The 15000-nt window shown below is 41.2% G+C and overlaps 1 protein-coding gene across 1 annotated transcript in view; it reads left to right on the top strand.

Moving 5' to 3' along the window:
• Window positions 1-1534: 1534 nt before the first annotated feature.
• Window positions 1535-15000, top strand: part of oprl1 (opiate receptor-like 1) — a 120361-nt gene continuing 106895 nt past the window's right edge. The window contains exon 1 of the mRNA XM_072448701.1: window positions 1535-1764. Coding sequence (XP_072304802.1) covers window positions 1562-1764 — 203 coding nt within the window. The 5' untranslated portion in view covers window positions 1535-1561. The remainder of the gene's footprint in view (window positions 1765-15000) is intronic.

Below are 15000 nucleotides of genomic sequence, written 5' to 3'. Positions count from 1 at the left end.
TTCCGCGTGCCTAAGCGCATGGATCTATCATAATATAGTTCTCTCAGTGTACGGGGCAAAATGAAGACGGAGAAAGACAGTTCGAGCTGACGCAGAAGTGGACAGAAATCTACGGGAGACGAGCGATGTGATGCGCTCCGTTGCGCTAATAAACAAACGCACGTGTGTGTTGTATCAGTCCACACGGGGGAGTGGCATGTGCACGGGGGAGGGGTATGAGCACTTCCGCCTGAGTTCGCAAATCGCCGAAAAATTGTCCATTGCGCCTTTAAGTTAGACTTGTAAAATCGACCTCTTGTTTAGTTTCTTTGAAGGAACGACAGAGGTAACGGAGCATTGACTGATCCACGGTATAAGATTATTTTAAGTGATTTAGCTCTATGCAGACAAGCAGGTTATGGTCTGAGTTTAATACATTATTGTAAAGCTTTCCAGGCAACATGATAACACCTAGTATTATTTAGATTCATTTTAATTCTTGTACACTTAATAGCCTATAACCTTTAAAGGGGTGGGCAAACTGCAACATTGTCTTTATAATCCGGCCCGCCAAACATGCCAAGTAATATTTAATTATTATTATTTTTTGCCTTTAGGCATCTGTCTGCACTTGTATCCTTAATAAATATGATGTGAAATAAATAAAATAATATATTCAATAGCCTATATTTGACAGAAAAGTGATATTTTATTAGATATTTAATTTTTTTGAATTTTTTTTTTCTCACACCAATGATGGCGGGCCGGCCCTCCGCTACTTGCCTGGATTCGAATATGGCCCTTGGAGGAAAATAATTGCCCCGCCCCTGCTCTACGTTCTAAACGCGTATGGATTTACGTAGAAGCTTCTGTCCGTCCTTTGCGTTGTTCTGTCCATCATTTGGTCCGTCTCCTCTGAGCTTGTGGATGCTTAGCAACAGAGCTGTGCCTGTGCTGTCCACTAGGGACCGTAGTGAACACACAACAACAGCACTTAACATCAAAAGAAGTGAGTAGAACAATCTGCAAAGCAAATCAACACCTTTTTCTCCTGGTTTTCATGCCTCCATGTTTGTTTTTCTAGTTGCTATAATTCTTATATTTTTGTCAATTTTTGTGAATAAATTAGCTTAAGAGGACCCGCATTTTGGCTGATTTGAACACTTTCTTCCTGGTTTATCACATGATTGAGTTGTTACTGTATATACTGGTAATTGTTTTCCGACTCGACGACCGGAACACAGAAACTCAGAGAAAACGTCACCGCGAGGTCTGAGTTCCGACCTCCGAAGACGATTGGAATGCAGAATAAATGCAGCAATGAAAACGACACTCGGTTTAGATTTTTTAAGATGGTTGCCTAAACATACGGCCTCCAAACTAGGAATAGGCCCATATGGAAAAAAATGCGTTAAAATAAATAACCAACCAATACCGATATATATGAAAAAAGCCTCTGATATCACCGATGCCAATTTTACTAACGATATTGTCCATTCCTAAAATGAACCCCACAACCATCTTTTTTCTTGTTTTCTTCTTAATCACAGGTGAGCTAAAACCCTCCCCCTCTTGACCAAACATGGACTTCCCGGACGAGTTCCTGCTGGCGGAGCTGAGCCACCTGCAGCTGTACAACGACTCGCTGTACAACCTGAGCAGCCCCTACAACGAGACGGACACGCTGCTGCCCACCAGCGTCAAGGTGACCATAGTGGTGGTCTTCATGATCGTGTGTGTCATCGGCCTGGTCGGCAACTTCCTGGTCATGTACGTCATCATCAGGTAAGGACCACGCCGAATGGACGTCCGGTGTTGAACTGTTTGCTCTGGTTTAGTTTGGTTGGCGTTTTTGAAGTATTGTTGGCGATTTGTTCTGACGAAGAACCTCTGTAATTCTGTACATTTGGCACGTTTGTTGTTTTGGCATTTGGGAATTGGGAATTCCAATCATTTCTATGGAGAGTTAGAGAAAAGTATTGCAGTTTAAATACTACATAAAGTATGTTGTTTTGTGGGAAATGTTCAATTTTCATGTGCACCAACGAGTAAACATTTCGCCGTTTATTTGGGCGGTTTGAAAACATCGTCTGTAAATAATAAATGATTAACTTTTGATTGACAGCCCTGCGTAACATCATATGCAAAAGGAGGGACACAATTCATTGATAAGTTTCCATATTCAGTCTTGGCTGTTTTTAAGCAAATTCAACCAAACCAGTCTACAACAGAGGCGTGTTCTGTCCATCTGCGACTGTCCCAGACGCTCGTTTGGCTGTTGTGGTGCAATACGGAGCTCGAAAACTGTCCGCCCACGTTTTTCTGGACGGAATACAATAGTGTGATGGACGGTTGTTACTACATAGCCGGTTTTCTCGCATTTTAAAACATAATATTTGAAATGCTCTAAAAGACTATGGGGGAAATGAATGGGAAATGTACTTCGAGAACCGCAGCGGGCTTCGAAAGACGGTCGAGCCCCATTGAAGTGAGAAAAGGGTCCGAGTGGGCGGAGTTTATTGAGAACCACATGGAAACAACCGCACGCGTCTATCCCAGGCCCATGTTTGTCATGGTTAAATATATGAGTGACAGAAAAGTGGGGAGAGCTATCAATTCCCTCTAAAACATGTTCATAGATGGTTACGTTCAACTCCACTCAGCAAAAAATACATTTATTCAGTTACATTATAGTGACCGGGGATGTCAATATTATTTGTTTAATCGATAATTGTGATTATTCAGGTCACAGTATAATCAAAAGAAACAAAAAACAATAATCGTGATGATGTAAGAATTATATCAATCTATCGTCCAAAAGAAAAAGACCTAAATGTATCTGTATCTGGCTATTTTTGTCAAAAGTGACTTTATTTTGGCTGTCACGTTTGTAATGTCGGTCACAAACTTTAAGAACAGTAACATGTTAAACCAGGAGAATAAAATAAAATGGAATGCTTGGTTATGGCCTTAATAGTCGAGAATAATCGTTAAATTGTGATGTTTTTCCTCACAATAACACTATAATTTCATATTGTGATATTCCTAATTGTGAGTAACTGTTTGAAGTAAATGTCCTTTTCAGACACTCCTGCTTAGTTTGACGAAAGAAAAGAAAGAAAGAAATAAACAAAGAAAGCTAACACTCAACAGTTCACACAGGTCAAGTGCGAGTGCAATCGAATGGAATTTAGAAATTGATCATAGTTTAAGCAACTAATTCAAGCTACAGTCATACATAAAAATACATACATAAAACATCAAAAACAACTGACTCTCCGTAATGAGTGTGTAACAGCCGAATGGAGGGGGCAAATCGATTTGTTTTCCTGCTGGGGCCAGGTAGCGCCTCCCAGAGGGAATCAAGGGGCCTCTCTCTTTAAGAGCTGCTATTGATACGTTTGGCCCTCAGGAGCACTGGCCAGGCATCCACTCACTTGGACTGACCAACGTAAAACCAACGGAGACAATCGCTGGCAATATTAAATGATTTGAACATTTGCCGTTTTTACAGTTACCGTATTTTCCGGACTATTAGTGGCACCTTTTTTCATCGTTTTGGCCGGGGTGCGACTTATACTTATATTTATATACTTATACTTATACTCCGGAGAGACTTATATGTGTATTATTTGTTATTTTCACACTTGCAACCACATTTCATTCACACGCCAGTGCAACTTATATGTTTCTTTCTTCTCTATTATGGATTTTTTTGGCTGGTGCGACTTATAGTCCGGAAAATACGGTAGTTTTGTATTATTTATGTAAATCTTTTGAAATTCCAGAATGTACAGTATTCAATGTTTTTGTCCATCAGATTGCAATCACGCATAAATCATACATCTAATTTTAAATACTTGTCCAAACTGTTACTCAGTACTCAAGTTTATACTTTTTACTTCTTTTTTTTATCACAATTTTTTTTATTTTTTTTACGTCTACTTGAATTATTATATTTTAAAATAAAGTTACTCTTACTTGAGCACACATTTCCGCTCCTCCCCTGCTCAGCATATTAAAATTCAAGCTGCTTTGGCCAGAAAAAGCAGAGGAAGCTTAGAGATCACATACAATTGTACACATTTGAATCAACAAAAGTAATAATCGAAGCGTTTCTATTCTGTAATATCATACGGCGGTGTAAATACCATCACAACAGCACAGCGAGCTTCACGCATCATCACATCCACATAAAAAGCACATCACAGAGAGCGCCGGGGACATTCCGGATTGTCGGGTTTCTGGCCTCGGGGGCTCGTGGAAGGTCAAGCCCGGGTCATCCTTCTCCGCGGACGACTCGGGGGGGGCGGCGTGCGAGGTAGACTTTGCCGTGTGATGTCTGGCGTGCCGTGGCGAGCGAGCGTGAGGCCGCGGGCGAGGACCTGTCCGATCCGAGATATCAGGCTGGAGATGATGGCGTTAAGGAGGCAGGAGGCGCTGCTTTGTTTGCGCGTGGCGTCAAATCAAATCGGCGGTGAGAGAGTGTGAAGCATGCATGGGGGGTTTGAACGCGTTAAAATGCATGGATTCGTGTTTATGCAAATGGGATCTCGTCTTTCGGTCCAGGGCTTTTCCTGAAAATAGTCTTGAGAAAATAGAGATTGTAGAAAAAAAGATGAGATATATCGTGAGTGGCAACAGCCGGGAGGTCCTTTTGACCCCGATTGCTCCTGATGGTGGGAAATATTTATTGTGTCGGTTTAAGCGTGGAAGGACACGCTCAGAGTAGCTTTGGCTGTGTATTTTAGAATCCTGGCATGAATAAATGAATACAGCAAATTCATAAACAAACACATTTAGTTCAAATCGCTGGATATAGTTTTTGTCGGATACTGTGGCCTGTTTAGAGAGATTTCAAATGGATAACATTTTTCATTCAGATTCATGTTTTAATTTGATCTTAGTCACAAAACGTCGGTCCAGAGAAAGTCGCTCCACTGCTGCTAAAATTTGCTTTAAAAAAATCACTGTTTCAGGCAAATAATCCCAGGAAACCGTCAACTCAGGACAGGTAACGCTACGGGAGCCAAGAGTCCAGGCTGATGTGCCGTGTCCTGGGTGGAAAACAGAGCTAACGAGGCTAATATGACTAACAAGCCCAGCGCACCCAAGAGCCCGCCCCCCGCTGGTGGGACCCTCAGGCCCGTCCCTATCAGGAGGACAGGACATAACTGAATCATTCATGTATTTATTTAAATTTAAAGAGAGTCCTCGCATCAACACATCAAGCCTCGTCAGTGTCTATGGTTGCTTCAGCCATTTTTTAGTACCATATTTTCCGGAGTATAAGTCGCACCAGCCAAAAAATGCATATTATAGAAGAAAAAAACATATTTAGGTTGCATTTTTGGGGGAATTGTATTTTATAAAATCTAGGACAAAGAACAGACATTTCATCTTGAAATGCAATTTAAAATAATAAGAGATGAGAGAACATGGTGAATAGGTGTACGTATGCTAACGCTAACACCTTCAGCTACATGACGTATGCTAATGCTAACACCTTCAGCTACATGACGTATGCTAACGCTAACACCTTCAGCTACATGAGGCACAAACAGAACTGTGGTAAGTGTCTGGTATGTTAACGTAACAGATGAACAGTTATTCAGAGAACTATAGCATAAAGAACATGCTAACATGCTAACAAGTTTAGCAAAGCATCAGTTTTACCCCAAATCACTAAATCCACTGAATTCTTCTTCCTCTGTGTCACTTCTAAACAACTCCACAAACTCCAGAGGAAGAGGAAGTGCAGATTCTTCTTCTGCGTCGCTTAGAGCCTAGAGCGCCCTCTTGTGGTTTTCAGTGTGAAAATAACAAATACTATCATATATAAGTCGCTCTGGGGTATAAGTTCCACCCAAAGCTAGAGCGAAAACTATGAAAAAAGGTGCGACTTATAGTCCATAAAAGATCGTCTTTTTTCCCACTGCCAGAAGTAAAGTACATTCCGCAGGTATCATCAATTGTTTCCATTGTAGTTGTTTCACGTTCCAGTTTTAAAGTCATGTCGGATGTTACTGTTACTGTTGCAGTAAATATGTCAGAACATGTTAAGAACAAGTAGAAAAGAATACGAAAGTTTGTTAATTACTTTATTTTTTCTATTAATAGTGGTCTCAATTTGCTGTTAAAATACTGTATCGAGGATAATGCTTTTCTCCTCAAAGCAAACCAGTAAAAATAGCCTCACCCTAGAGCGGTTACTACACACTGGCCCTTCTCACCTGATACGTTTGACAACATCATTTACATAAAGCTGACTCCAGCATATTTACATCTGCGCTTATGGAATTTCCCAGCATAAAAAAAAGCACTAAAAGTTGTTGTAAGCACTAAAAATGAGCAGTTATTCAAACAAAATATAATGTTGTAGGTATTATTGTTGATTTTGTTTGATTACGCCAGGCGTTCCCTCATCAGGATTGGGTGTTACCACTCCAGCAGAGGTAATTACTGTGGGGAAATAAACAAAAGCTATCTTTCTCCCAACATGCTAACACACAGTTATATTGAACATGATTAGTGGCTAAAGCTAAATGCATCTCCAGCTATAATCTTAATGAGAAAACAATGTTATAACATCATAAGCATAAGATGTGGCCTTTAAAAACACAGAGCAGCACTTTTCGATTACCTCCTGATGTACAGAGAAGCGGGATTCTAAACAAGCCCCATATATTTTAATTAGGAAATGACATTTTGCACAATATATAACACTCTTTTTAAATTATTTTTCTAAACCCAAACTCAAAGAAACAAAAAAGAAAGCTACAATAAAAGAGTGTTTTACTGAAAGTGATCCATTTGTATTAAAGTCCATAAAACGTCTTCTTTAAGGCCTCGTCTGACTCAATCTGTGGACGGACTCTCAGCGAGATGGAGACGTAATGAAAGTGGACAATGGAAATCAATGATCCGTGTGGATTGGCTCTTCCCATCACTTTATTCACACACACGTCTTCAGCTGACATTTGTGAATGACACCTTGTAATGGATACACACTTAACCCTTGTGTGATCCTCGTTTGCTTGATTTTACACTGGTTTAGTCTTCAGCAATACTTGTTTTGCATTAACGTTATTAACGTTATTGCTTTAACTGGAATGTTCCATATTCTCTGCCCTGTGGCCTGCTCGTCGTCATGGAAATCGAGATGTTTTACTGTGAAACATCTTCCATTCCAAGTAACATCTCCATGAAGACGCCGCAGGAAAAGTTCATCCAGTAGATTTTTAGAGGATTTCAAGGAAAGAAGGGAGACAGCAGCGTGGGATAGTGCCAACTCCAGGAATCATAACAGCACCGGTGCCAAGTCTAGAACAGTGTCCAGTTCAATGTCCAGACCAATGTCCAGTCCAATGTCCAGACCAATGTCCAGACCAATGTCCAGTCCAATGTCCAGTCCAATGTCCAGTTCAATGTCCAGACCAATGTCAGGTCCAATGTCCAGTTCAATGTCCAGACCAATGTCAGGTCCAATGTCCAGTTCAATGTCCAGACCAATGTCAGGTCCAATGTCCAGTTCAATGTCCAGACCAATGTCCAGACCAATGTCAGGTCCAATGTCCAGACCAATGTCCAGTCCAATGTCCAGACCAATGTCAGGTCCAATGTCCAGTTCAATGTCCAGACCAATGTCCAGACCAATGTCAGATCCAATGTCCAGACCAATGTCCAGACCAATGTCCAGTCCAATGTCCAGACCAATGTCCAGACCAATGTCAGGTCCAATGTCCAGACCAATGTCCATTCCAAAGTCCAGTCCAATGTCCAGTCCAATGTCCAGACCAATGTCCAGTCCAATGTCCAGTCTAATGTCCAGACCAATGTCCAGTCCAATGTCCAGACCAATGTCCAGTCCAATGTCCAGTCTAATGTCCAGTCCAATGTCCAGACCAATGTCCAGACCAATGTCCAGTCCAATGTCCAGACCAATGTCCAGACCAATGTCAGGTCCAATGTCCAGACCAATGTCCAGTCCAATGTCCAGACCAATGTCAGGTCCAATGTCCAGACCAATGTCCAGTCCAAAGTCCAGTCCAATGTCCAGTCCAATGTCCAGACCAATGTCCAGTCCAATGTCCAGACCAATGTCCAGTCCAAAGTCCAGTCTAATGTCCAGACCAATGTCAGGTCCAATGTCCAGACCAATGTCCAGTCCAATGTCCAGTCCAATGTCCAGTCTAATGTCCAGACCAATGTCCAGTCCAAAGTCCAGTCTAATGTCCAGACCAATGTCCAGACCAATGTCAGGTCCAATGTCCAGACCAATGTCCAGTCCAATGTCCAGTCCAATGTCCAGTCTAATGTCCAGTCCAATGTCCAGTCCAACGTCCAATCCAATGGTCCAGGTTTATTTTAAAGTTTAAAATAAACCATGCATACATTTATACATTTAGATTAGTTCATTATTGTAAATACTTGTTTTCCCTGTAGAAGGACTGAGTACTGATCAAATAACAGATTAAAAAGTATCTGTAGTACCAGCCAATCACAGCCTGCTATCTTTATCACACAACCAATCACCTCACCATTTGTTCATATAAATGCACTTTCTCAACCCTCCTCTGCCCCTCAGCCATACAATTTCACTTTCCTGTTAAAGTGCCTGTTTTACTCTTTAAAAATATTTCATCTTTCAAGTAATTTACCAAATTTGCATCCGTCACGCCAGTTGTTAGCTTGATTACATTTTCATTATTTAAATAGCCAGAAGCTGTTAAAATGTCATCTGTCAGTTGTAGCCTTAATTCATAATAATGTACGTTAAATAGAGCTCGCTTAGAAAGTTTCATGACTCAATTATTTTTAGATAAAGACAGGTAAAATATTATACTTGCTGTAATCACCAAACACATTAAATATGACATTAAAGTCAGTGATCTGTTTGCTAAAGTTTATTAGCAGTTAAATATTGTTTTTTTCACATATGTTGAGCTCATATTTAACTTAAAATACACATGTTTAAAGAGTAAAAGTATATGTATGTGTTGTATGAGACCCACGTTTGCGCAGAAGCTTCTGGGCACGGATCGAATTTTGACGCAACTTTACTACTGACTCTAATCGGGGAATCACGCTGTTAATAATTACCATGGCAACAGCCTCAATCCTTCATCACTCTGAAACCCGTGGATAAAGACAAGCTAGCAGCTGTCAATCACATGTCTCCCGGCGCCTCCCCTTTTCTCCACCGCCTTCGTGCCGCCTCTCGTCTGTCTCTTCTCGGTCTTTGTACATTTTTCCGCCCTTTGTTTTCCGTCTTTGACTGTAGGCGTGCGCGAGTTACTCTTTAACTAATATTGCTTTTGCTTTCGGTACCTGTGTGGCATTGTGAGGCACTGTAAATACGGAGCCCTTTAAATCCATCACGGTTTGTTCTGACAAACGCGTCAATGCGTCGGCGCCGTCTCTGCAAGTCTCTGCAAATATGAGGCTTTTAACAGTGTGTAGGTGAATGTTTGCTCGCACTCGTCAGCGCGTTGACTAAAAGGGTGGGGGGGAAACGCTACCCTCGCTTGCCAATAATTCAGTCTGTACATTGTTGTTCCTCCTCGTCAATGCCTGATCTCGTCTGACCTCGGAAGCTAGGCCGGGCCGGAGCTGGTTGGTGCTGGGAGGGGAGAGATGCTACAGTGCTACTCTAATACAAAGTGCAGTTGGGTCCTTGGGCAAGACACCTCACCCGCCTTTCCTAGTCTGTATGAGGTGGGTGAGTGATTGGCGATGGCACGTATTGGCAGCCTCGTTTGCGTCAGTCTGCCCCAGGGCAACTTTGGCTACGATAATACCACTTACCACAAGGGCGGAGCCTTTTTTTTGCCAAACGTCTTCGTCGCGATTAGCTTAGAGATGTACATTTTAATTGTTGGATTCTATTCAGAGGTCACATTTTTCAAACACCAGGAGCATTAGCATTAGCATAGAAGTGCTAAACTGATCCAAGAGTCCAGTATAGTTCGGGGCATGATTTTAGCGTCCTAAACTACATGGTTAGCATGTCTTATACATAATAAAACAAGATATTTTGTTTTTTGCAAGTTAATTCAATATTGCAGACTTTGCAATTTGCTCATTTTGACCATTCAACTTGTGATTTTGATACAGTTGCGATATATCTTGCAGCTATAATTACCACGACCAAGTGTGGAGTGAGCGAATAATGCACTAAATTGTTATTGTCGATTGCAACTTTAAATCTCTGAATCTCCTCGATAACTGACGTTCTCTCGATCTGTGACACGGCTCCATAAATAAGTCCATAAATCATCTTCGGTCTAGTTCTGTGGATTTCTCCTGTCGGCAATCAGCTGTATTAGCAGTGTTGATTTTAAAATGTTGTAATTCCCCCTGCAGCCAGTAGAGGCTCAGTTACTCTGGCGTCTGTGGAAAAGTTATATATTTTGTATTTTTTTTCATTCTAAAACATGCCCTAAGTTCTGAAACACCCCCTCGCGACTGAAAGGCCCCGAGTTTGAAGTATTTCAGTCTCTTCTTTTATTGTCTGGCTTTCAACACTGCGTGAGTCTTGTGCTCCTCAGTGTTTTTACGTATTTATTTTCATTTACTTATTTATTACTGTTTTATAATTTGATTTGACTGTTCTTATTGTTTTCAGAACTACCGGTAATAAGATCCTTGTTAAATAATTTATTTTATTTGTTTTGTATGTTTTTGGCTGTGGATGAAATTTCAAAATAAAAGGTACTCAAAGCATGTTTAAAGGTCAATAACAACACACATTTCATAGAGCTGGTCACATGCTTGAGAAATAGTCATCTAAATGTAGGAAAATTAAGGATTTTACTGTTTTGTGTCAACAATCATGTTTTTTTTCTTACAATAACCTACAGTTTAATCTTGTGACGTCCCTAGCAACTACCCAGCATATACAGCATACAAAAACCTCTCTCAAAACGGGAAGCGTAATGTCTTTCAGGCTTCCACATTGATTTGATCATGTGTACATTTCATCTCTTGGTGTCAAAAGCGGAAAGTCCTTATCCGATCTTTCACTCACGATTCGACACCATTGATCGGTTTTGACTCAGAGCCCCGCAAATAGAAACCAATCAGGGCTCCCTTGTGGCTCCGGAGGCGGGGGTCTTCACGCCGCGAGGTTGGGAGGGGGTCGACCGCAATTGATTGTAATGGCAGAATAAGAAAGGGCTAGTTCATCGCTATGATCATCTCAGGAGAAAGAACAGCAGGTAAAGCCCAAAATCCTCCGAGCCAAATCATACAGGGTTTTAGATATTATTACACGCCATGCAGCACGCAAAATAACACGATTGAGCCTATTGATTTGTATTTGTATTTATTTGTTGGCCCAAAATTGAAACGGCAGGTCCTTCTTTCGAGGTGAGACACTGCGAATAGGAAAAAGTCTTACATTTTGAGATATCAATTTGAAACTTCTTCTGTAGTTCTACTTTATCCGACATAAATGTACAAAACAATGTATTACAAGTTATTCAATCACGCAATGTTTTCATATAAAAGGTTTTCATGTTTGAACATTGCCAAATTTACACTTCTTTGCCGTGGCACAGCAGGTGGGAAAGGGTATTTAAACAGTAAACATACGCCCACAGGCTGAAGCTTAGCAACGCACCGCTCTTCTACTCAAATGTGTTGTTATGCTTCCTCAGCAAGTTGACAGTTTGGACGCACATTAAAACATTGCAAAGAGAAAATTATAAAACTGTTGAGGCTCTTAATGTTTGGCAATGATCGAGCGCGCTTCGTTTTTGTTGTTGTTTTGCTAGCGCAGATGCTAGGCTGCTCAGGTTAGCTATAGATAGGGCTGCAGCAAGTTGAAAGATTTATCGCAACTAATGGATGATAGAAATAGTCAGAAATAGTCGGCAAATCGAGTCACAGAATAATCGTACACTGGTCAATACACGGACTCCAAAACATGCTGAGAGAAGAGGTTTTATTTACTCAGAGCAGAAATCAACATAAAATCGTCTGAAAATACTCTCCACCAGGATCAAATGGATTAGGTTCAGCTTTATCTGGGTAAAATTGAAAACATCTCATATATTGTCATAGTCTGGCCTGACGCGTTCTAAACAACTAGAATAAATAATAATTACTGGACTAATCAATTACCAAAATAACCGTTAGTTGCAGCTCTAGCTATAGCGCTCCTTCACCTGCTGTGTGAGACTACATTTGTTCTCCTGGAATTCAGCTTTTGGAGATCATTTTTGTCGATAAATCAAGCTGTAAATAACAACACGTCTTAAAAACGAACCAGATTAACCCTCACCTGCTCTGAGCGAGCTTTTAAAGAACTTAACTCTAAATGTTATTCTCTTTCCACCTTATATAATCAAAAAGTGTATCTGGAAATTATTCTGATTCTAAATTATTGTAACGTTTAACCACACTGACAATTAAAATGATGCGATCTTGGTAAAAATGTTGTACTTTGACTAACGTGAAGCCGTTCACCCCTGTCGATGTAATAAAGACTCTTTAGTACTCAGCGTGATTTTATTAAACAGTCAAACGCTGTTTCTGAAAAGCATTTGTGATCGTTTTGTGTTTCTCGTCAAACTACTTGCTTAGTTAATAGATTCATAATTAATAGAATCACCAACACACAATCTTGATAAGGAGATTGAATTGTTATGAGACGATGGTTAAATTGTTCCCCAAATGAAAACCCAGATGAATGCAGCAATAAATTGGAAGCTTAATAGATGTGAGGCTTGGTTATGGAGATCCACTTCTCCCGTCTGTAAATTGGGTCAAATGCTCAGGTTTCCGTCTGATAAAGTGTGTCAATTGCCGTTAGTTTCAATTGGAAACCCCCCAGCACCGTTCCTGCCACTGTGGAGTGTAGTGATGCATGCTGGGATAGCGTGACAACAACTACCGGAGCTTTATATTTGTCAGAGTGTTGTATGTAATAAGAATAATAGAGATTACATAACCACAAAGGTATTCCATTCCAGGTATTCCAAAACTAAACACTAAATAAAAGACTCAAATGTTATATTTTTTTTTGGACGTTATATTTTTACTGATCTTTTTCATTGTGCATTTTGGCGATGGTGCTGTCAATACTCGCTTTATCCACCAGATGGAGTCATGAGCTGAGGTTGTTTGTAACTTTAAAGCAATCATCTTACGTCTCGTTGAAAATCTTCATGCTGCTATTTTAGTGGTTTCGAAATGCTTTACTCCCTGCTGCTGCCACTAGAGGGCCTCGTGGCCTGATTCGAGTTGCATTTCGAGAGTACCCGTTCTGGCTTGCGTTTGAAGCTCGAGTGCAAGTAGAAAGACTGACGTGTCGAGGTTAAAATGAAAAAAGGCTGATACTTCAAGAAGACAGACATTATGGGCTTTGATCTTTCTCGACAGCAGCGAGTCACAGACACAGCGGAACAACAGCCACAACAAACTTTAGCGGATAATTACATCTGCTCTTCCTCATCCACAAGCCTCTGCCCCGGACACGCCCTCTGCACCGGACACGCCTTCTGACCCGGACACGCCCTCTGCAACAGACACGCCCTCTGCACCGGACACACCTTCTGCCCCAGACACGCCCTCTGCAATGGACACGCCCTCTGCACCGGACACGCCTTCTGCCCCGGACACGCCCTCTGCACCAGACACGCCCTCTGAACCGGACACGCCCTCTGCACCGGACACGCCCTCTGCAACGGACACGCCCTCTGCACCGGACACACCCTCTGCACCGGACACGCCTTCTGCCCCGGACACGCCTTCTGCCCCGGACATGCCCTCTGCAACGGACACACCCTCTGCACCGGACACGCCCTCTGCCCCGGACACGCCCTCAAAGCTTTCAAGAGCACGAACTTTGTGTCTGATCTTAAAATATAACGCCCGGATAGGTGGTAAACTAGCATTAGCCAGCTGCTAACTGCCTGAATAAAACAGCTCAGCCTCAGTCTGGAGTGATTTCTGTAAATCCACTGGTCCCTCCTGACCACAATAATACAGTTCTGGACAAACGGGGTCTTTGGGAATGCTACAGAAGAGATATCTTTTGTTTTGAGACTTTTTGTTGACAGTGCCCACAGCGCAGCATGCAGCTTCTGTCCACAAGATGGCAGTAGCAACGAGTGTGTGACGTCACTTCGGACCCATGAGTGCTCAAAGCAGAACTAAGTAATATTTTCACCTTATTAAACCTCTTTATAAGTCCCTGTCATGATTAAATATGCATTTTTGGAGTGTTTGAAGTGTCCATCATCGCCCCCTGCTGCCTTTGGGTGGAAAACCAGCCTTGCAACATTTATGTCATCGACCTGAAGACAACTCTCCTGAGAAACCCTGGCTCTTTTCTATGTTTGGCAATGTGAAATGTTTTTGTGTGTGATTATACTCTCTTATGATGGAAAAGAAAGAGAAAAAAAGAAAAAAACTGCATCCATTTTCTAACCTGCAGGGGGAGCTCTAATGCCAACGTTCTACTTTGAAATGTGAAAGAGTCTGAAAACAAATATTAAATTCTGCAAAAAAGAAAACCAAATAAACAACATCAGCACCACAATTACGGTCATGTTTTTTAAATATTGCGGTTTACATTAAACAAATGTAAAATAGCGATGTATGTACAGTATATAAAAATGATCACTCAATACCAAAAACATTATACATCTTCTTTAATTAACATGGATAGCTTATTATGTCTCTAATATATGGACATTACTCGACAACATCAGGCCCAAAACTCATTAAAAAAGGACAAATGCCTGTTTTAATTAGCAGGCATATTGATAGACCACTCGCTCCTTCCATCCTTCACCTTTTTAGTCTTTTTAATGAAGCTCGTATCTAATAAGACCCCACTCACTTCCTCCTCCGGCTCCCATTTCCAAATATTGAATCAGATATGTCAAGCGTTTGGCAGTATCCGCAGAGTAACACCATTGTACAGTTCATAACGTCGGTGAAGCAGCTCAGTCCGCTTTATTGTGGAGGTCAGTTGTTCTATTGGAAAAGACAAATATTTTTTATATATAT

The sequence above is a fragment of the Eucyclogobius newberryi genome, unplaced genomic scaffold (genome assembly GCF_026437365.1).
Source record: "Eucyclogobius newberryi isolate DKJ021-1_F unplaced genomic scaffold, fEucNew1.0.hap1 SCAF_17, whole genome shotgun sequence".
Lineage (NCBI taxonomy): Eukaryota > Metazoa > Chordata > Actinopteri > Gobiiformes > Gobiidae > Eucyclogobius > Eucyclogobius newberryi.
The sequence above is the reverse complement of the archived record's forward strand: the minus strand, read 5'-3'. Positions and strand labels throughout refer to the sequence as shown.